The sequence below is a fragment of the Ictidomys tridecemlineatus genome, chromosome 14 (assembly GCF_052094955.1).
Source record: "Ictidomys tridecemlineatus isolate mIctTri1 chromosome 14, mIctTri1.hap1, whole genome shotgun sequence".
NCBI lineage: Eukaryota > Metazoa > Chordata > Mammalia > Rodentia > Sciuridae > Ictidomys > Ictidomys tridecemlineatus.
The window spans coordinates 54,582,438-54,604,102 of NC_135490.1; the positions used below are offsets into that span (position 1 = coordinate 54,582,438).

Here is a 21,665-nt window from a genome sequence, read left to right on the forward strand (position 1 = left end):
GTAAACTATGGCTTAAATTTGCCTGGTGTCAATCAGTTATATCCTGATAAATCCAGGATCACAATACAAGTCAAATGACTGTCATGCCAATTATCTTCTATGCCTGCCAAGTAGCTGTTATACTTTCGTATAGTAATTGGATATGTAAATCTTAATTCTCCAGTTTTCTATTTGCATAGGTTATTTGAACCATAGGATAATGTCTTAATGAAGCTGTTTTTAAAAATTTCATTGATCATCATCTTGGTCATTTCAAATTTCCAGGAACAAATTTAATGACTTTCTTTTAGGATAAAACAACTCATTGTGCATATAGTTCATGCTGTCTTTAAACTTCAGCTTCTGCCTTCAACTATTCTTTTACCATGTCTCTTATTGTGGACATTTTGCAAACTTCAGACCTTCGTGATCTTTGGTTAACTATATAAAGCTTGATGTTCATCCAACTTCTAATCTAATAGTAATTCTCAACTCATTTTCTTTGTCACTTGGTACTATGATAATAATATTTTCAATTATCATTACTGCATTGACATTCTGTGATGGATCAGACTCAGCCCAGTGTCTCCATAGGATTCCCAGAAATATGTATCTAACATTTACAGATCCCTCACATGGTGTTCTCTCACTTGAACAGAGTTGAGAAAATGCAACTTTGAACAATACTTTCATGTGAGAGACAGTGTACCTCACTGTGAACAGTCAAATGTTACTTCAGTACAGGGATCTTCACTCTAAACACAGGAGCTCTTTGCCTGAAATTAGAAAGGATCTGGTGTGGCAGAAGCAGCAGCAGGATTTCAAAGAACTTCACTTTTAGATGGTGTGGACAATTTGTTCTGAAACTGCACTTGGTTTTGAATTTATTCCTTTTAAATGACTCTTGCATCTAGTTCTGTGAAGATGGAAGACTCAATTAAGGAACCACTGTGTGGCTGTCCCAACTGGGTCCTTTATCTTGCTCAGTATGGAGGAGCAAAAAAAAGACTCCCTGAACAAAATGTGCCATAATGGTTCCACTTGACCTTTCTTTACTGACTAGGTTCATTCAAAGTTGTTTTTTTCTTTCTTTCTAAGGGAGGAAACATAAAAGGCATCAAATGATTTAGTTGTTTCCTTTAAGAACAGTGGCTGTAGAGGGAAGAGGTTGTTATGCCATGGTGTTCAGAGAATGGTTCATCCTTTAGAGATTCTTTTTTTTTTTTTTTTAGGTTTTACATTTTATTTCCAAGAAATTACATCTTTTTTCACAAAGAAGAGAGAAACTAGACTGTCAAAAACAGGCTGTCTTTAGGGGCAGCATGAGGTACACCCAACTGTCTAAAACGAACATCAACTGAGTGCTTCTGAGGTAGCAAAAACAACAACAACAAATTAAAAAAACAAAAACAAAAAACAGAACTTAAATAACCCATCCAACATGTAGTGAAGCAGTCTGTTAAGTACCCTGAAGCACTTGGTGCTGTGAGTCCTGGTATTGCTTCAGACGACGATGGCAGCAGAGCTGGCCATCACGGAGGTGGGTGATGCAGGGCTTCCTAACTCAGTCTCTGTCCCACGTGGCGTCTCTGATGACCTCCAGAGTGGCTCGAATCACACCCAGAGACATTCCTCAAGAACATCCCAAGCTCCCATTGCCTTGGAGTCTTTCAAATGTCCTTCACGCTGGTCTTCAGGACAATCTCTTTGCTTTTCGTTCCCTAATGAGGACAATTCGTCATTCTTTCACTTCTGAGCTCAGATTATCCACCATCTTATTAATGCAATTGTCCAGAACCAGGGAGTGGGTTTTGGACTCAATGTCCTTCCGACAAATGGGGCATTCTATCTTCCGCTTCATCCATTCATTGATACAGTAGGAGCAGAAACTGTGGGCACAGTTCAAGGTGACCGCCTCAATGAAGTATTCTGAACAAATAATACCCTGGAGCTCATTCTCTAGCACGTCATTCATGTGGCTAAGCACTTCCTCCTTCTGTGTTTGCACCTTCTCCTTTTCTTCCTTGGTCTGCTCCAATTCTTTGTTCTTAGCTTGAATGATTGTTTCAAAATCCTTCTTACTGCGATTTATCTCTTCCATTAGAGTTTGATGCTGGAGATGCTGCTCCTCTTCCTGGAAAGTCTTTTCTAGTTGCTCTACTCTTGCCTGCTGCTGAGCCTGCTCCGCATACAGCTGGGATTGTAAGTCCTGCAGTTCCTGCTCCATTTTCATGATTTTCTTTGAGCTCCCCTTTTGGGTTTGCCTTTTCACATTCAGAATAGCAACTTGTTTTTCCTGCATCTGTGATTTTAGCTTCAGAATCCTGGACATGGTCACCTTAAACAGCTCTAAGCTGCTCTGAGATGCTGAAGGATTTGAGGCTTTCTGCTTCTTTTGATGAAGCTCTATGACTGTGGGAGGGCCAGGGCAAATACTGGCCCCTGGGGTCTTCTCATGTGCTTCAAGAGAAGTCAACTTAGGATCGAAATATTCAGAGGGTTCACCTTTCCCGTTTGACTTCAGTGGCTGACCAGGTTCACATGACACTTTACTTATTTTGGATTTCAAATTTGAGGGGCCTTCAGCTGCAAGACCCTCCAATTCATCTAAACTAAATTTCCTTTTAGTTCTCAAGTCCTTATTTTTTTCATTCATCCGGTCACTCTTTGGGGACAGATAGGGATAAATTTTCTCCCATTCTTCCTCAGTAACTTCATATTCATACTCTGCATTCTCCTTATTTTCCAGAGGCACCCCAAGCTGGATGTGGTCTCCCTTATGGATGAAATAAAGCTTTAATGGTTCCAGGTGCTCTCTGTTCAACCATTCAGACTCTGCTGCTGCAAAACCTTCTGCCTTTTCAGAACAAACACCCTTGTTGTCCATAATTGTCCACTGACCCTCAGGATTCTGCTTCAAAACACAGTGGTTGCGAGAAATCATCAGAGGACAAATTTTTGATACCAGTTGGTATGTGACACCAAATCCTCAGCCTATAGTCACCTCATGTCCGTCCTCCAGCAACAGCCACTCGGCATTCATCCCCACCCGCCTCAAGCACCAGCTCCGGCCACCGGCTTGGTCTTCAGTGACCAAGGAAGCAGGCTCCCCCATAGCCCACTAGGCCCTGGGTGCCGCTCAGCAAGGAGCGAAACTCTGGTCCCGATCCCGGTTCCAGCCTTCTCTTGGTTTCTTCGCCGGCGCCAGACCTCCTTTAGAGATTCTTTTAGGAGGCTGCTGAAGTATCCCCTTCCCCTTGACTACATTGCCCCATTCTTTCTCACTCAAATTCAGTGGTCTTACCTGCTTTAGCCAACAGAGTTCAAAAACAGAAAATTCAGATTGACTAGGGTGGCATCAAGAGAGGAAAGAGAGCAGGGTGTCACGGTGGATCCTAAGGACCCCATAATTCTTAATTGAAAGAGTGAAGGGAATGGAAATCAGCCCTAAGAAAATCTGTATTTCCTAAACAGGTAAAATGGATCTTCAGTTTTTTAAAGGATTGACTGCAGAGACACTTCAGCTAGTAAGTTTCCATATTGAATTCTAATCGCTCTCATTGACAGAAACAGAATTACAAACAGGTCTTGCAAATAGAGAGAGGATTGTGCCTTTTGTTAAATAAACTTATATAAGGCCCTTATAAATGGGATATGGAAATGCTATTGCATAAGATACTCACCTATGGTGCTGAAAACACTAATTAAACAATATATATTAACCTACAAGTAAAAAAGTAATTAATCTCTACTATGTTTATGTTTGATTCTTGAACTCTCCTGTTAGGTTTCAAACAAGGAGGGCTAGGAGTCCTGAGAAACTGGTAAAAGAATGTGATGAGATTGCAAGAAGCAACCTAACCCGTGCATTTGTGGTTTTATTTATCATAGTTATTGAAGTTTACACAAAGATAAGATTTATTAATTGTGCTACTCATTTTTTTACTAAATTAAACATTATAACTTTTTCATCAATTTGTTGCAAATTTTACATGGAGAAAATATAAAACAAAATGCAACACAACAAAATATCAACAAAACAGAACAATATAAGAGTTATCAGTTTTACCCATGAATTAGTTTTTTATCATACCTAATAAAAATCAAAGACAGAGATGATTGAATGGTTCTTCCCATATTCAATTATCATAGTTTAAAATAAATCACTGATAACAACTTCATGAAACCACTATGGATTTTTGTCCTGTGAGTTAAAATCCCAGAAAATTATTTTGAAATTTTTAAAAATATTTTTTATATTATTCTATATTTTTTATATTTTTATATCAGTGACTGTGCTATTATGATATATATCAAAAAATATACAAAATATACAAAAATACAGTACTTTAGAGGATGAAGTAAAAATGAAAAAAAAAATTTCAAAATAAGGTTACCAAATCTCAATATGAACAAATAAGCTGCATTAGCCAATCATTTCTATGGATTCCAAGACAGGGTGGCAGAAAATGTGGTTCATTCTTGTTGTTCTGCTGTCCAAAGTTTTGAGTGAGTGCACCCATTGCCCTTTCCTGAGATTTCCATAAGATCAGCATTCTATACTCCTGATCTTGGTCAGCCTTATTTCTAGCTTGTGTCTCTATTGTAAAACACTCAAAGACTTTAGTTCTGACAGCTATGTGTATGTTCATGAATAAAATTTACTACTCTGCAGGATTTGGGTTGATAGCATCTGCCTGGATTGTACTTATTTAGGTGGAATGCAATCAACCATGACTGTAAAAAAATAAAATAAAATAAAACCCACTGTATTATTTTTATGCATTGAAGCTACACTATTCATATTCTGCTAAGAACAGAAAATGCACATATGTTCACTGGAAAGATACAGTTTTTGGAAATTAAACATGCTTTCATAAGAACTACTTAAGCTTCTTTTGATCCTTACAATTGGCATGAATATTTTTCTGGGTCAAAAGAAAGATATGGCATTGGTACATCTACATTTTGTCTAGAATGTGAGATCAAGAAAGTCATGAACACTCTATTTGCAAAACTGGATAGTGAAACTAACCTTTGGGAGAACTTAATGTCCTTGAGCTTATTTACTTCTAGTACATTGAGTGAAATTCACTTAGATTTATTGTTACTAAAATTCTTCATCATCACTATCAGCATCATTATCACCCCCAAGTGTACACAGCACTTTTCCTTCCAGATGCTTAAGTTGTTTACTTATATTACTGCAGTCATTCTTAAATATGCTTAAAATATCAGCTCACACATTTATTCCCACAATACCTCCCTATGGAGAAAAATTAAAAATAAAATGATTTAAATTGACATTTTTCCCACAGTCTCTGGCCAGAGAAGCCAGTGGCTATTCCAAGGCCATATGACTTCATTTGTCCTTATAGTATTCCAGTGAGATAAGAAAGTGGAAGGCATTTACATCCTCTAAAAATGAATTAAACAGAGGTGCAGAATATAAAAGAAGACTCATCCAAGGACACATTTGAATTAGCAACATGCCCATAAGTTAGCCCAAGTCTTCTGATTTTTGCACCAATCTTTTTCCTAGTCAAGTATCCAAATTAACTGATCTAGATCTTATTAAATTCTATTTTGATCTTTTGCAAATATGATTAGTATACACCTTAGGAGTGACTAGTAGGGCAGGCATAAATATGTGTAATAAGATAGTCATAAAGGCTAATGAGAAAAAAAATCTTTCTGTTCTTCATAAAAATAGAAGTGTATTTGAAACAAGGGTCAGTACAGCTTTTGGTAAATATATTTTATTGGGTAACTTTTTAAATTTTTTTGAAGTTGAGGATTCTCATCAAGAATAATTTTAAGGGTTCAAATTATTGCAGAATTGTTTTAAGTATTAAATATGATTATCTGGTACATGGCAAGAATATCATGTTTTATAGTTGCTGTTATTGGTTATTGTCATTATTATTTCTTTATATTTTAATGACATTGTGCTCTCTTTCTTTGGAGTGCAAATACACTTGACTAACCACTTATGCTTGGTAGGATTTGATCATTACCATCCTGTATTATTTGTTTGATTTTTAGTTCCATGAATCCTACTCCCATTTTGATTCAACTTCCAAATCTGGGTTAAGCTTTATTCCTAATTCAGAACATCTTGTCAGCAACACTGTGATGAATGTGGATAATTTAAGTGAAACAACCCCAGATATCCCTGCCTAAGGATACTTGTCTAGAGTAAGCTCTTTTTTTGCATAAATGTTTTCTTCCTTGTTATCAGATCCCTGTCTTGAAGTATATTTGACTTCTGTTTGCCTTTTTTTTTTTAAACTCTGCAGTCATGTGGGTCCCAAAAGCCCAGGGTAAGTTTTGATTTGATTAGTTTCATAATTCTGAAATCTACCCTTGACCTAATGATCTGTCCCAGATCCATGTGGTCCTTGTTTTCTTTTTGCTAGATTCATTGTATATTCTCTTCCAAGGATTTTCTATGGAGTCTTCCAAAATTAAGGGGCAACTCATCCACTGGATCATGGATTATCTTTCCAGTGTCTGAACCACATGATGGTCACCAGATCTGCTGGATAGAACAAGTTTCTGTCTCCATGTGCTTCTTCTCAGTGTGACAAACATTGATAGTACCTTCTCCAGGACTGTCAGCATGCTCAAATGTTACATCTAGGGAGATGTAACATTTGAGATGTAACTCCCTATTAGGACTCTTCTTTTCCTGGATTCCCGACAGTCCTTTCTGAACTAAACAAGATTTGGGGCTGGTATTGGTATAATAGGAAATTGAGATTATATTACTGAATATTGCTGGAAGGTTGACACTGTAAAGAGGTCTAGATGGAAATCTCAGGGACATTCTGAAAATGCTAAGAATGAGAGTAGGTGTGATAAGGTGACTAAGTGAAGGTGTGAGCCCATGATGAGCATAGAACTTCAGGCCTTTTTTTTAATGGTTTTCAGGGACACCATCTTTTCCCCTTATTTTCCTTTATTCCTAATAAGGTGCTTCTTGAATCACAGTTGCATGGTCCCAACAACATTACCAGTTACCTGATAAATCAAGATTTGCCATGATTTAGTACACCTTGTGAATTTTAACAGAACTCTGGGTCTTTCTAGAAGCAACAAAATAGACTTCTTAATGCAGCTTTATCTCTCCTTTTATAAGCATCTAGAACAAAATTCATTTGCTCCATTTGGGTTCACCATTTCATTATGATAAGTGCTGATGGTTGATTTATGTGTCAACTTGTTGAGTCGTAGTGTGCCCAGCTATTTAGTTAAACACTACTTTTGAGTATGTCGTGAGGATTTTTCCAGATGAAATTAGTATTTGAACTGGTGGACTGAGTGAAGCAATTGGCCCTCCCTATTATGGGCTTAATAGAACAAAAAATCAGAGAAAAGCATATTTTACACACTCTCTCTCTCTCTCTCTCTCTCTCTCTCTCTCTCTCTCTCTCTCTCTCTCCCCCCCCCCTTGACTGTCTTCAAACTGACATATCAGTCTTCTTAGATTCTTTAACTGGGACTTACACTATCAGCTTTCCTGTTTCTCAATTTTTCAAATGTGGACTATACTTATACAATCAGTTCTGCTGGTTCTCAGACCTTCAAGCTCATTCAGTAGCAGTGGTCCACTTTGTGCTTTGAATTAGCCCTTGCTGCCCTGCCACAGCAACTAATTGTTTAAAAGGACATGCTTCTTTCTCCCTTCCCGTTCCTAATTTCTCCCTGTCTCTAATGTCAAGGGAAACAGGATTGCCTTTCATCCCCATCCTAAACAGAGTTATCTGTCCTTGAGCGCACACCCACAACAAGAATAAAGTAATTCAGACTTTTCAAATGGTACCAGAAGATCTCAGAAATGACTATTTTCCAAATTAACAAGTGAATTACTACTCTAGACAGATCATGTGGAATGTAGCCTTTGAGTCACCTCTTTAAAAAAAAAAAAAAAAAAAAAAAAAAAAAAAAAAAAAAAAACCTGTTCTCCAGGATGGGCAGGAGTACTTTTCCTTTGCTAGCAAAACAATCAGATTTCTTTTTCTCAAAACTGTATCCTCATTATTGGATTGGCACAGAGACAGGGACCTAGTTTTCAGTAATGATAGCAGAGGAAAGTGCTGCTAGCTTTCCTCAGTCTTCAGTTTTGGAGTGGTAGATCTTGTGACTTCTGATTGTTGCAATCATATAAGCCTATTCCTCAGAATATTTTTTCTCTATCTTTTCTATTGGTTCTATGTTTTTCTGGAGTACTACGTTTAATAGAGACAACAATTTTTATAAAAGGTTAAAAATGAAATTAAAAACAAAAAAATTTAAAAAAAACTTCCAAGAGTAAGCAGTATCATAGCTTATAACCCAGAAGCTCACTGGTCCTCCATGGTATCACTGCGAGCATTATGGAGGAGCCCTTGCATTCTGGTACTGCTAGTAAAACCATGACTTTGTCCTTGCTTCCAATTCCATGATTCTCATCAACAGCTTGATGCCACGGGGCTGATCATTATGCCCTTTATGTCTTTTGACATGAGCTATCATCTCTTGCCAATATCCATATGGATTCAGGGAAGGAAGGGCTTTTCCCTGCTCATTGACCACACCTAAACATTCTTTCCAGCTTGTTTCCTTAATAATATTTATTATTATCTTTCATTATGTCCCCTTTTTTTCACTACAATGTAAGTCAAAAACTATTTCTCTATCATTTATTTACTCTACTATTCATAGAAGTGAAACCAGTGCTGACACAGAATAGCATATTTATTCAATCATTAACTATAAAAGTAATATTGGTGATTTTAATAAGCTTTAAAAGCGTTAAACAAGCTAAATATTGTGCTAGATTAGCTGAATGTATTATTTCAGGTTTTCTTTTTACAATTCTAAGGAATCAGACTCTTTCATTGGCCCCATAGCATAGAGAAGTCGAGTACAGTTCTAAGGTCAGTCTATGGGTGATAGAGTTCACAATAGTTTCCATTCAGGCAGCTCTTGCAAACTCATGACCTTCTGAATTTTGAACTTTGTGTGCAGATGCCATAGTAAAGACACTATAATTTGGGGGAGCAATACTAATAACTCATTACATTAGACCACAGTTCTATTTGAATAGCCTTTAGAGACCCTCATTCCTAAGGACATTACCAAAACATAGGGGGTCTGGGGACTGGGCAATTGAGAGGTTCTCATAATTTCCAATAATGGTAGCAACAAGCAAACCAGAAATTTGACAGAGAGCAGGAAGAAAAGAAAAAGCCTCAGTACCCTCATGAGATCCTAGACAATCCTGGAGAATGGAAAATCTCTACACATATGCTAGACTGCCTCCACTCAGAAACTGTTAGAGCAGGATGTGGGGCAGACTGTGAAACTTTTCCAGGTTACACACGGATCCACAAAAACTGGCAGAAGCCTTACTGATACTAGGGCCTTAAGCACAACCTATTGAGGGGGGCCGTCTACTGGTTGAACAATAAGCTACTCTGACCAAAGGGCAACTGCTATGAAGCTAGATATAAAAACAGAATCACTCACCTCCCTGTAGTCTGAAATACTGTGTACATGGACAAAGCTTCACGCTCATGAATAAACAGAAAAGAAAGAGGCAAGCTACTAGTCCCTGGAAGAACATGAGTCGAACACATAAATTTGAACTGTGATAAAAGCCTCCAAACTAGCACATATTCAATGAAAAATGGTAAAATCCATCTGGACATGGGTTTAATTATACCTTTGACCAACAGTGGTTTATGCTGACAAAAGGTGACGGCTAGGTCATCAGGCAAAATGTAAAAATAAGAAACAAATTGTATAGGGACAGAGAAGTAACACACAGTGAAGGAAATAGACTTCAGAGTTAGTTCAGCCAAGTTATATAGTAAATAAATAAGTAAACGACAAAATACCAACACCCCAAGAATATTAATATTCAGAATAGCTATACTACATTACTGAAAACATCCAGTTTCCAACAAAAATAATTGCATGAAATGAATAAAACTAGAACAGTATGATTCATACACAGGGAAGAAAAGAAGTAGGTGAAAACTGCTTTTTTAAATGTCAGAAAGTAAATTAACAAAACCAACAGTTAGTTCTCATAATTGACATGATTAGCTAAACTAATCAAGAAAAGAGAGAATAGTAGAGAATAGTCAAGTTATTAAAATCAAGGCAAAAACAGACTATCACTAATAACCTTACAAAAAGTAAAAGAAAATGATATAAATTATTCTATGCCAATAAGATTAATAATATAAATGATATGGACAAATTTCTAGAAAGACATAAAGTACCTAAAAACTGAAAACTCAAAAATAAGTGGAAAATTTTACTAGACCAACTTATACTAAAGGATTAAATCATAAATTTGGGGAAAAAAACAAAATGTAAAACACTGCACAAGAAAAATTCAGATACAAATGGCTTCACTGATGAATTTTACCAAATTTTCAAAGAAAAATCAATGCCAGTGTTTCACAAACTCTTACAAAACTAGGAAAATGGAGAATACTTTCCAACTTATTCTAATATTATCTTAATACCAGAAGATATCACATTAAAGATCAAATATGCAAGAAAATAAATAAAAATAAACTCTAGACACTAAAATCCTTTATTACTAGGAATGCAAAAACCCTCCAAAAAATATGAAACTGAGCTGGGTTCAGTGGTGTATGCCTATAATTCCAGTGGCTCATGAGGTTCAGGCAGGAGGATGGTGATTTCAAAGCAAGCCTCAGCAACTTAGTGAGGACCTAAGCAATTGAGCAAGACTGTGTCTTTAAATAAAAAATAAAAAGTGCTGGGGATGTGGCTCAGTGACTAAGCATCTCTGAGTTCAATCCCTGGTACAAAAAGTTATCAAATTGAATTTAACAAGAATCTAACAACATATAAAGGGACCTACAGAAACTTTATATGGTGGGACAATTTAATAAATACCATATGCTCTGACATGTAGTGCACTATACAGTACATAGCATCCCCTGTGAGGCATTTTGCCAAATAAATAACTTAAAAAGGAGAAAGAAGAAGAGGAGAATGGGGAGGGGGAAATTGTTAAGCTGAACTTAAGTTTTTAGATCTAACCTCCAATATATAGCATAATCAAGAACTAAATGAACAAATTAATTGCCACTGAAGTAAAAGAATAGGCCAAAAAATGTGATGTACTCTGTGAATAATATGATCTGATCTCTTCAAGAAGTCAGTGTCTTAGGGGGCAATGTAAGCTCTGTCACAGAACAAAAGCGATTAAAAAGATATCAGGAACAAAATGCAAATATACAGACCTCACCTAACTTTTCTTAAACAAAGAAATAACAGAATTAGAAAATATATTTGGGAAAAATCAGGGAAAACTGAATAAGGTCTGTACATTAGATGGCATAAGGAATTACTCTTTTTTGATGTAATAATGAAAAATAATGATTTTGTATGACAGTGTTCTTATTTTGGGCAGATGCATCCTGAAATATTTAGAAATGTTCTCTCTATAAAGTTTGTTAAAATTTTCAACAAACAAACAAGAACAAAACAGCTAAAGAAATTATAAAGTATCAATACTTGAATCTACTTCAATAGTATGTGGATTCTATTGGACTATTCTTTTTTCCGCAACTACCATTTTTTTGCAAGAAAAACTTGGAAAAAATGGGGGAGAGGCTTGTTTTTATATTTTATTAAATTGTACCAAAAGGTATAAAACTTAACTTCATTAACAAACATGAGGTTAAGATATATTAGTAACTCTGCTTCTTAATGTTTGTAGTAAACTTTTTGTTTAACTTTAGAGAAATAATTGATAAGCTAATATTTGTTTAAAATAAAATAATTTTCATCTAAAATGTGTTGCTTCTGTTAGAAACTATGAAACACTAAATATATCTAGGTGGTGAAATTCTGTGTAATTTCATTTCCTATTTTCTGATTATTTAATACTGATGCTGTATATTTATTAACTCTTTATTCTAGGTACCATGCTACATTCTTTACATATAATTTTATAATTTCTCATTGATTCATTACAAAAACATCTGGGCTACTAGAAAGGTAGCACTGATGAAAGAGAAAAAAAAACAGTAAAATTTTAAAAGGTTTTGAACCACCATAAAATGGAGGAAGGATCTATTCAGGCATATTTGGTAGAAATTCCAAGTTTGAATAAAAGGCTAGCTGAGGGGAGAACCATGAGTTCATTTCATAAAATATAGGGACTCTAATATGCACAATAGTATTTATTTCTTCTTGTTTCATAACCCATGAGCTGAGAAGGTGGATGGATGAGTTGGTCCAAGACTGAGGTCAATAGGGTAAGTGCATTACAAAGAAAAGAAAACATGAGTTTAATTATGTTGACAGAAGGAGAGATTGAAATAATGTGCCACATGATCCAGAGAAAGAATGAATCCTTGCTTCAAAAGTGGCAGGTCAGGGGCTGGGTTATCAGTATATGGTGGTCATCCACAACAAAGAAATCATTCCTCTTAGCCAGGTCATTAACAGAAGTACAGGGGCTGGGGATGTAGCTCAAGTGGTGGCGCGCTCTCCTGGCATGCGTGCGGCCCGGGTTCGATCCTCAGCGCCACATATAAACAGGGATGCTGTACCCGCCGATTACTAAATAATAAATATTAAAAAAAAAGAAGTACAAATCTGTCCATTACTACATTCTCAAATGTACAGACTACTCATTGCAGACACTTTGGGAGAGATAGAATATCTACTTGCAGATCTATCCACTAAGAAAAGCAGCATCTGTGTAGGAAGATGGTTTATACCTAGAGGATGACACCTCCTGCATGTTTTGTATGGAGGTTATGGAGGGAAAGATATATGAGTTTCTCCCTTAAAAGTACATAAATGTGCCTGGCTTCCAAATGCCATCAAAGCTGAGAAATCAGGAAGAATAGATCATGTACGCAGGGCTAAAGATACTTGTAAAGTTTAAAAAAGAAATTCTTGATATAGGATAATACGTTTATTATTATCTTTTTTTTTTTTGCTTTAAAGATTAGAAATACAATTTTTCTGTGGAAAAGACCAGCCTATGATATATGTAGAACATAGCAAAGAAGTAGACAATTTTTTCTAAGTAAACTTTGTTGGGAGAAGACTCTTGATAAGCAGAATATTAGCCTCTAAAGAATGAAGAGAAGATAAGCTGAGTTCCTGTGTCTTATGGAAAGTATGGCAAGTTGAGCCTGAAAAGTTGAGGTTTGATGCTCAAAATGCAATAGAATTTATCTATGTTAGATATACCTGATATTGTACACCTGCCAATAGCTATGGCTCCTGTGAGAATAGGACTTCTCCTTTTCCCTGGCTCTGTTTTCTTAACTGAAGAATATATTAAATATATTCAATTGGTGACTGTATGCATTAAAATATTATAACTAATATTGAGTCAATTTCCATACAGGGCATCAAAGAGACTGAAGATATAGTAAACTATAGTAATTTCTTCTCAAAAGAAATTTACAAATTAGATGGAGAAAGATAGCATACATTTGAGAAACAAATAGAAACATAGTGTGAACCGTATTTTAGTTGACCTACAATTAATAAATAATTGAGAAAACAATGTAATTTGAGAAAGTTTAATGGAGATAAGGCTTTGAATGAAGTATAAAATTGATTGGCGGGTGTTGGGGATATTAATCGATTTAGAAAACAGACACCTAGGGAAAATGGACATAGTCTTTATGTGTTTATATATGGAGTGAAATTCCCAAAGAGAAAGAATATTTTATAAATTAATAGCTAAAATTTGGGGCTGGGATTGTGGCTCAGTGGTAGAGCACTTGCCTAGCATGGGTGGGACCAGGGTTCAATCCTCAGCACCACATAAAAATAAAGGCATTGTGTTGTAAAAAGAAAATAGGCAAAATTGTATACAATAAAGATTCAATTAATTAACTGAGATGATTCATTGAGTGTTAAGACAGGAGAATTATTCCAAGTAGAAGATATTAATTAAGTGCATGATTAGAAATATGGTTAATCACAGGTAGATGATATGACCAATGTGGACATCTCAAGTATTTTCCCAACTGAAGAATTAAAAGATTATAAATTTTTACCACATTTTTGTGGTGTTCTTTAGCTATCATTAAATATCTGTCTTCACCTTCTCCTTCTTTAACTAAACTCAGAAGTATTGGCTACTACAAAGGCCCCATAAAAATCTTTTACATCTGTGAGCTTTCTGTAGTGGTGATGTCATAAGTAACCAGCAAACAACTTTTCACACACTTAATACTTGGACTGTTGGGTAAGGGGAGAATGGAGGTGGGAAAGGAGAAGGAAGAAAGGAGGAAGAGAGGAGGGAAAGGAGAAGGAAGGGAATAAGGTGAAACCACTCACAGGAAATAGGTAAATAGCATTGGTCAGACAATAAGCTATGAACAAAAGAAAACTTAGAAACTTTCAGTGGTGTTATTTTTTAAAAAACTTGAATATTTGAAAGTATAAGAAAACTTTTTGTCACTTATATGAACAGGGAAGCACCCATTCCATCCAGTCTGAATGATGTAGAAACATGGATAGATGAGAGGATCAGTAGATAATGCAAAATCGTAAAATATAAATAACCAGCTTCCAGACCACTAGGACAGAAGGGAGGAGTTGGGGTTTGGATGTGTGGTGCCCATCAAAGCTCCTGTTAATGCAGGAATATTCAGAAGTGAAATGACTGAATTATGAGAATGGTAACCTAACCAACATACCCTAGTTTAAATAGACTGACTGGGTGGTAACTGTAGGCAGAGTGGGTGTCGCTAGAGAAGGGGTTACACAGACATGCCCTGAAAAGGTGCATATTCCCTATATTCCCCGGGCTCCATCCCCTCTCTCTCTTTCTGCTTTCTGACCTGGGATGAGTTGAGCAATTTTTCTCTTCTGGGCCCTTCTCCCCTGAGGATCTGCCTCACCACGGTCCCAGAGCAACAGAGTCAGCCATCTTTGGACTGAGACCTCTGAAACTGTAAGCCTCAAACAAACTTTTTCTCCTCTAAATTGTTCTTGTCAGGTATTTTGGTCACACTGATGCAAAATCTGACTTAAACTGGATCTTTCCAGATCAGGAAAGACTTTACTTTCTTCATACCTGAATTAACCACATCCTGAGAAGAATTTGCAAGATGGTACATAATCATAGCTTATTATTCCTACTTGATTGTATAAATATCTGTCTTTATGTCAACTGCTCAATATAATGTATTTCCTTCATCCCACAAAGTAGTCTCAGTTATCTTTAATAACACACATATTTTTAAAGAAGTCTTGAAGCAAAGAACTTTTTCCATTTTATTTACAAATGGATTTTCTTAACCTGCAGTCATTTAGTTGCTGCATAAACCCGAACAAATTTAAAGAATTCCTTAGAGAAACAGCCTTAACAAAGTATAAATCTCTCTGGGTTTATTTGTTTACTCAGCAAATATTTTTCAATCCATTTATATGTATATATAATACAAAAGCAAGCTGTGTTGAGAGTTAGAGTAGATAATCAAACATTAATCTTTCTTTTATTAGCTGTGGATTTTTGTCCATCATAGTGCCCCCAAATTTAACCCATTTGTTATTTCACAGAGTGTCTAAGAGTAAGAACCCAGAAGCAGGTTAACTGAATCCTTATGTCACAGTCTCTCCTAAGGCTGCAGATACTTAAAACATAGTAGAGTTGATTTTCAAGCTGACTCACTTGGCTGACAGCAGGAGGCTTCAGCTCCTTGACATGTGAGACATCACGATGACTATTCAGCACATGGCAGCTGGGTTTCCACAGTTCACATAATGAGAGGGAAAGGACAAGGAGGAGAGAAGGGCAAGTCCAAGTCAGACCATCACATCTTCTCATCTAATGTTAGAAGTATCATCACCACTGCTGAATTCCAATAGTCAGGTGGGGTAGCCCTGGTGCAGTGTGAGAGAGGACTATGCACTGTGGAGGAGGCAGGGGTACTGGGGCCATCTTGCAGGGTTTTTTGCCACCTTATTCTATGACATTTAACCTTCTATTTGTAAAAAAAAAAGGCTATGGAAAAGTAAACAAATCAGTTCAATCAACAGTTACAGAAGAGATACTGATTACTTAATGCTGAGACCTGAAGGATGAAAGACATTATTGGGACTGCACAAGGGCTCCTACATTAACAAGTCAATTAACATTGTGAGAGTAATGTGAAATAGAAATGAAATTAAAGGTGTAAGCATGGTTCTTCTAAAAACAGAATCTGGCTTCTAGATGAATACTTAAAGGCTTTTGACTATCCAGCCTGAGTTCACATAGCTTCTAGCTGCACAAGGCTATGAAGAGAGGGTATGGTGTAGAGACCAATTGAATCATAAGTTAAATGCACTCAGACAGGAGACTTCCCTGCTTTCTATAATTGTGTCTTTGTGTCCTTAAGATCCAGGGATGAGGTCTCAGAATAAGCTAACAGAAAGGGGGAAAAAACAAGGAAAGAAAATTTAAAAGCCTTTTCATGAATCTGTCATTTTTAGAAGTCAAGATCTGAACTGATTAAACTTTACAGTTCACTGTCAACCCTCTCCTTTCCAATCAGAGATGAATCTATAATCCATTTCTTCACAAGAGAAATGCTCCTTCTCTTTGCTTAGAAATGTTTTTAATTTAATCACTACTCTTGCTGGCTCAGCTTCAGCATAAACAAAAACATGATAAACAAAAACATTCTTCCTCCTTTGGATCAAACCTGATATGAGAGTTTGCCAGATCCAAAGACTGTACTTGATACAGAAGCAAATGCTATCTCGAGTCAGCCTGTCATTGACAATGTGTTTCCCACTTGTAAGAAATGGAAACTGAAAGCAATGGTCATGTTTAAAGATGGTAATGTGGTTCACATGATGATATCCTGTTTTTTTAGTTAGAAGATGTTCCACAGCACACCATTGCCCAGATCTCATTGCAGATTTGAAGGACTGACATCAGTCATCTGCTTACTGCTTTTTCTGCCACAGACATAGAAAGTGCTCTTTATCCAAATGAGAAAATAATTCCAGAATTAATAGTGCAATGCAAATACAATGACCAAAGGATTGTGAAAGTTTTGAAGCTGTGCTGCCTATTCAAGAGAGGCCTGATGCTGGCCTTTCAAACTTATCAGGATCCAGGCATTAATGGTGTGCATGTGAATCAAATGCCAGAGGTCCTTGTTGCAACAGTTATGGCCCACACTGGTTTGTCCAGAGTTCAAATTAATTGCACCAACTTATTATCGCACTATGTAAATACAGAATCAGGAGAGGTGTCTGTCCTTAACTGCAGAAGTCCATCCATGTCTAAGGTCCCCAAGCATGCTGAGATATCACCAGAAGATGGTTTTGGAAGCACTCACAATATGCTTACTGATCGTTTTAATTAATTAGGGCTGAGTCTCTAGAGAGTGCTTAATTCAGGACCATCCTCCATCTTTAGCTCCCCTGAGGAATTCAGTATTAGGAGGCTGCCATATGTTCTCAAAACATGGGTATAGATTTAACAATCTAAGCAAAGTACCAAGTTACTTAATATTTAAACATAATGTTTTCTAATGGAAAAGTTTTCTTTCCTTTCAGGGCCATAGTCAATATATTTGAAGTTCCTTTTCAGTGAAAAGTTGTATACTTCTTCACAAAGTCAAAGCTGGACTGTTCCTGTGTCATCAAACTCACTGAAGCAGATGAGTTATTATATTGGTGAAATTAATTATTAAAATGAAGACATGCTTTGTTCTGCTTTAAAGGGAAGATAAAAGCCTGAACAATTAAGAATGGTTTCTGTTTCAGCTAATGTGCAATATGGATTCTAACATAATTAGTTGAGTTTGGAAAATTATTTTTATATTATCTGTGCCTTCATTTAATACATTTATACATTCATTCATTTATTCATTCAAAAGTATGAATTGAATGCCTTCTGGATGCCAAACCTTGAGAAGGAAGATAGAAATACAAACAGATATATAAGGTCCTATAATTTTGAAAACTCTTCACTTAATAGATCTATGAAGTCTCCTGGCCCTGAGTGTCAACTGAGTATTAAATGAACTGTCTGTAGTGTTCTTTCCAAAAACATGACATTTCTTTGAAAAATATGTTGTACCAATACATTCTCTATTCCACCCTGATTTTATTTGCTTCTTATCTTATACTACTTTTGGTATTGGTTTGCTCTTCTTTTTCCAGGCTTTGAGGTATAATGTCAGGTTGTTTATTTGTTGACTTTTTCTTATTTTAATAAATGAACTCCATGCAATGAACTTGCCTCTTAGCACTGTCTTCATTGTGTCCCAGAGATTTTGATCAGTTGTATTGGAGTTCTCTTTAACTCCAAGATTTTTTTTATCTCCTCCCTGATGTCCTCTGTTATCCATGAGTCATTCAATAGGGTATTTTTTAGTCTCCAGGTGTTGGAGCAGCTTTTCTTTTAAATTTTATCATTGATTTCCAATTTTATTCCATTATAGTCTGATATAATGCAGGATATTATCTCTATTTTTTTTTGTTTGCTAAGACTTACTTTGTGGCATAACATATGGTCTATTTTAGAGAAGGATGCATTTGCTGCTGAGAAGGAAGTGTATTTGCTCATAGATGGATGGATTATTCTATATATGTCTGTTAATTCCAAATTATTTGTAGTATTATTGAGTTTTATATTTTCTTTTTGTAGTTTTTGCTTGGAAAATCTATCCAGTGATGACAGAGATGTATTAAAGTCACTCAGTATTATTGTGTTGTGGTCTATTTGGTTCATGTATTTGAGAAGGGTTTGTTTGACATAGATTTCCCATTGTTTGTGTCATAGATATTTATGATATGACTTTTTGATGTATGTGTCCCTTAAGCAGTATGACATGTCCTTCTTTATCCATTTTTATTAGCTTTGCTTTGAGGACCACTTTATCTGATATGAGGATGAAAACCCCTGCTTGTTTATGTGTTCCACATGAGTGGTACGTTTTTTCCCATCCTTTCACCTTCAGTCTGTGAATGTCTTTTCCTGTAAGATGAGCATTGAAGGCAACGTATTATTGGGTCTTTTTGGTAAATCCAATCTGTCAGTCTGTCTTTTAATTGATGAATTTAGGCCATTTACATTCCAGGTTATTACTGAAATATGATTTGTATTCCTGGACATTTTGGTTTTTACTTGGTTACTCCTTTGATCGGCCTTTCCTTTAGTGTAGTTCCTCCCTTTGCTGATTTTTATTGTTGTTTTTAATTTTCTCCTCCTTGAATGTTTTTTTGAGGGTCCTCTGTAGTGTAGGCTTTCTCACTGTAAATTCTTTTAACTTTTGTTTATCATGAAAGTGTTTTATTTCATCATTAAATCTAAAAGCTTAATTTTGCTGAATGTAAGATTCTTGGTTGGCATCCATTATCTTTCAGAGCTTGGTATATGTTGTTCCATGATCTCCTTGGCTATGAGGGTCTGGGTTGAAAAATCTGTTGAGATACGAATTGGTCTCCTCCTATATGTGATATAATGCCTCTCTTTTGTGGCCTTCAAATTCTATCCTTAATCTGTATGCTAGACATTTTCAATATAATGTGTCTTGGTATAGATCTGTTGAAATTTTGCAATTTGGTGTATTGTAAGCCACCTGTATTTGATTTTTCAATTCATTCTTCATGTTGGGAAATTTTCTGATCTTATCTCATTGAAGAGATTGTGTATCCCTTTGGTTTGAATCTTTGTGCCTTTCTCTATCCCAACAGCTCTTAGATTTGGTCTGTTGATGCTATCCATAATTGTTGGATGTTCTGTTCATGGTTTCTTACTATATTCACTGTGTGGTCAACTTTATTTTCCAGATTGTATACTTTGTCTTCATTATCTGACATTTTGTCTTCCAAGTGATCTATTCTGTTGATGATGCTTTCTATTTAGTTTTCTATTTGGTCTATTGTTTCCTTTATTTCAAGGATTTTTTATTTTATTTTATTTTATTTGTGTGTGTGTGTGTTTTTTTTCCAGAATCTCTCTTTCTCGAACTAATCTTTTGCTACCTGCATTTGCTCCCTTATCTCTTTGTTGGTGTGATCAATGTTTGCCTGTATTTGCCCTGTTATCTCTTTGTTAGAGTGATCAATATTTGCTCATTCATTTCCTGCTTTAATTCACATATTATTTCAATTATGTATATTCTGAACTCTTTCTCTGACATTTCATCAACTGTGCTGTCCATGGATTCTATTATTGTAGTATTCTGATTTATTTGGGGCACTTTCTTCCCTTGTTTTTTCATATCATCTATGTGTGTTCCTTGCTTGCAGTGAAGATCTGAGGTATTACACTTTATACCCTGCAATCTTTTTTAATATTTATTTTTTACTTGTAGTTGGACACAATATCTTTATTTAATTAATTAATTTATTTTTATTTGGTGCTGAGGATTAAAACCAGGACCTCACATGTGCTGGGTGAGTGCTCTACCGCTAAGCCACAATCCCAGCTCTCTACCCTATAATGTTGTAGTATCTGGGCAGATTACCAGTACCTCACCTTGGCGTTGGGCTTCCAGACTCTGCCAGTGTCCCTGAATGAATGCTACTTCAAGTAAGGTGGTTGCAGAAATAGCAGAGGTAACTTGGGACAGTAGTGGGGTTCCCCCAAAATTGATGCAACCTCTTTCAGAGATGGGATTGAAAGTGCAGGCTCTGCACTGGCTTTGGGATACTCGCTTGGAGATGTTCCTGCTTCTAGGCATTGTCTATTGTCACAAGGTGGAGGCTACTGTGTGGAAAGGACTGTAGAGAAGGCCTGGATCTCAGCTTCAGTGTGGATCTCCTAGTCGGTGGGGCCTATCCTGGGCCTGGCCTGGGCCCCTGAAAGGGTGGCAAGGCAGTCTCAGGGAAGATATTTTATAACCTTCCTTTAAAAAGTGGGAATACCTATATCTATTACTCTATGCTTGTCCTATCATAAGAAATGTACATTTTTAATAAACACTAGTGATGCTCCTGTAGAAAACCTGGATTGATTGGGTTATGAGAGTCTTAACTCAATCAGTGGATTAATCTGATAGGATTAACTGGGTGGGAGCTAAGGGCAGAGCGATGACTTTGGCAAGTTATTTAACTATACTCCCAAATCTCTGCATCTTTAAAAAGAAAAATTCACAAACACCTCACACAATGAAATGAGATATTGACTCAAAATCCTGGTAAAACACAAATTGTTGTTGCTGCTCATATTACCTTACATATTATTAGATTCAAATGCTACTAAAGGTTAGCTTGAGAACAGAAATTCAACTTACTAGCTACTTAGGAATTCCTCTTCTTTGGAAAGCCACTTTTTTTCACTCTCTTCCACACCGCAACGATTATGCTTATTATAATGAGAAAAGGTGAACCAATGTAGAAACCTAGAAGCCAGTTCTTCATAGTATTCCCAGAATCTTTCTCCGGGACTGAACCTAAAAACAAAAGTACATTAAAAATTAGGCTATCCAATTTTACTTTCAGGTTGCAACAAATTTATTAAAATATTCTGAATTTTTGTTACTATAGGAGCAAGAAAAAAAATATAGAATCATAATATTTAAAGATACACATATACATACATAGTATCTTACATATATATACATAATACATATATGTATGTGTTTGTGTGTATATATAATATATAAAATCTTTTTTTATATATGTATAAAATCTTTTTTTCTAAAAATGAAAGCTAAACTCCCAAA

The 21,665-nt window shown here is 36.0% G+C and overlaps 1 protein-coding gene and 1 long non-coding RNA gene across 2 annotated transcripts in view; both read right to left on the bottom strand.

Annotated features, from left to right (window-relative positions):
• Positions 1 to 21,665, bottom strand: part of LOC120884116 (uncharacterized) — a 43,541-nt gene that overhangs the window by 13,659 nt on the left and 8,217 nt on the right. The window contains exon 3 of the long non-coding RNA XR_005726362.2: positions 21,234 to 21,392. This is a non-coding gene — a long non-coding RNA (uncharacterized LOC120884116). The remainder of the gene's footprint in view (positions 1 to 21,233; positions 21,393 to 21,665) is intronic.
• LOC144370624 (E3 ubiquitin-protein ligase RNF8-like) lies at positions 1,602 to 3,094 on the bottom strand. The gene is given in 2 exon segments (XM_078031359.1): positions 1,602 to 2,820; positions 2,854 to 3,094. Coding segments are annotated over 2 exon segments (1,389 nt in total). The 3' UTR covers positions 1,602 to 1,672.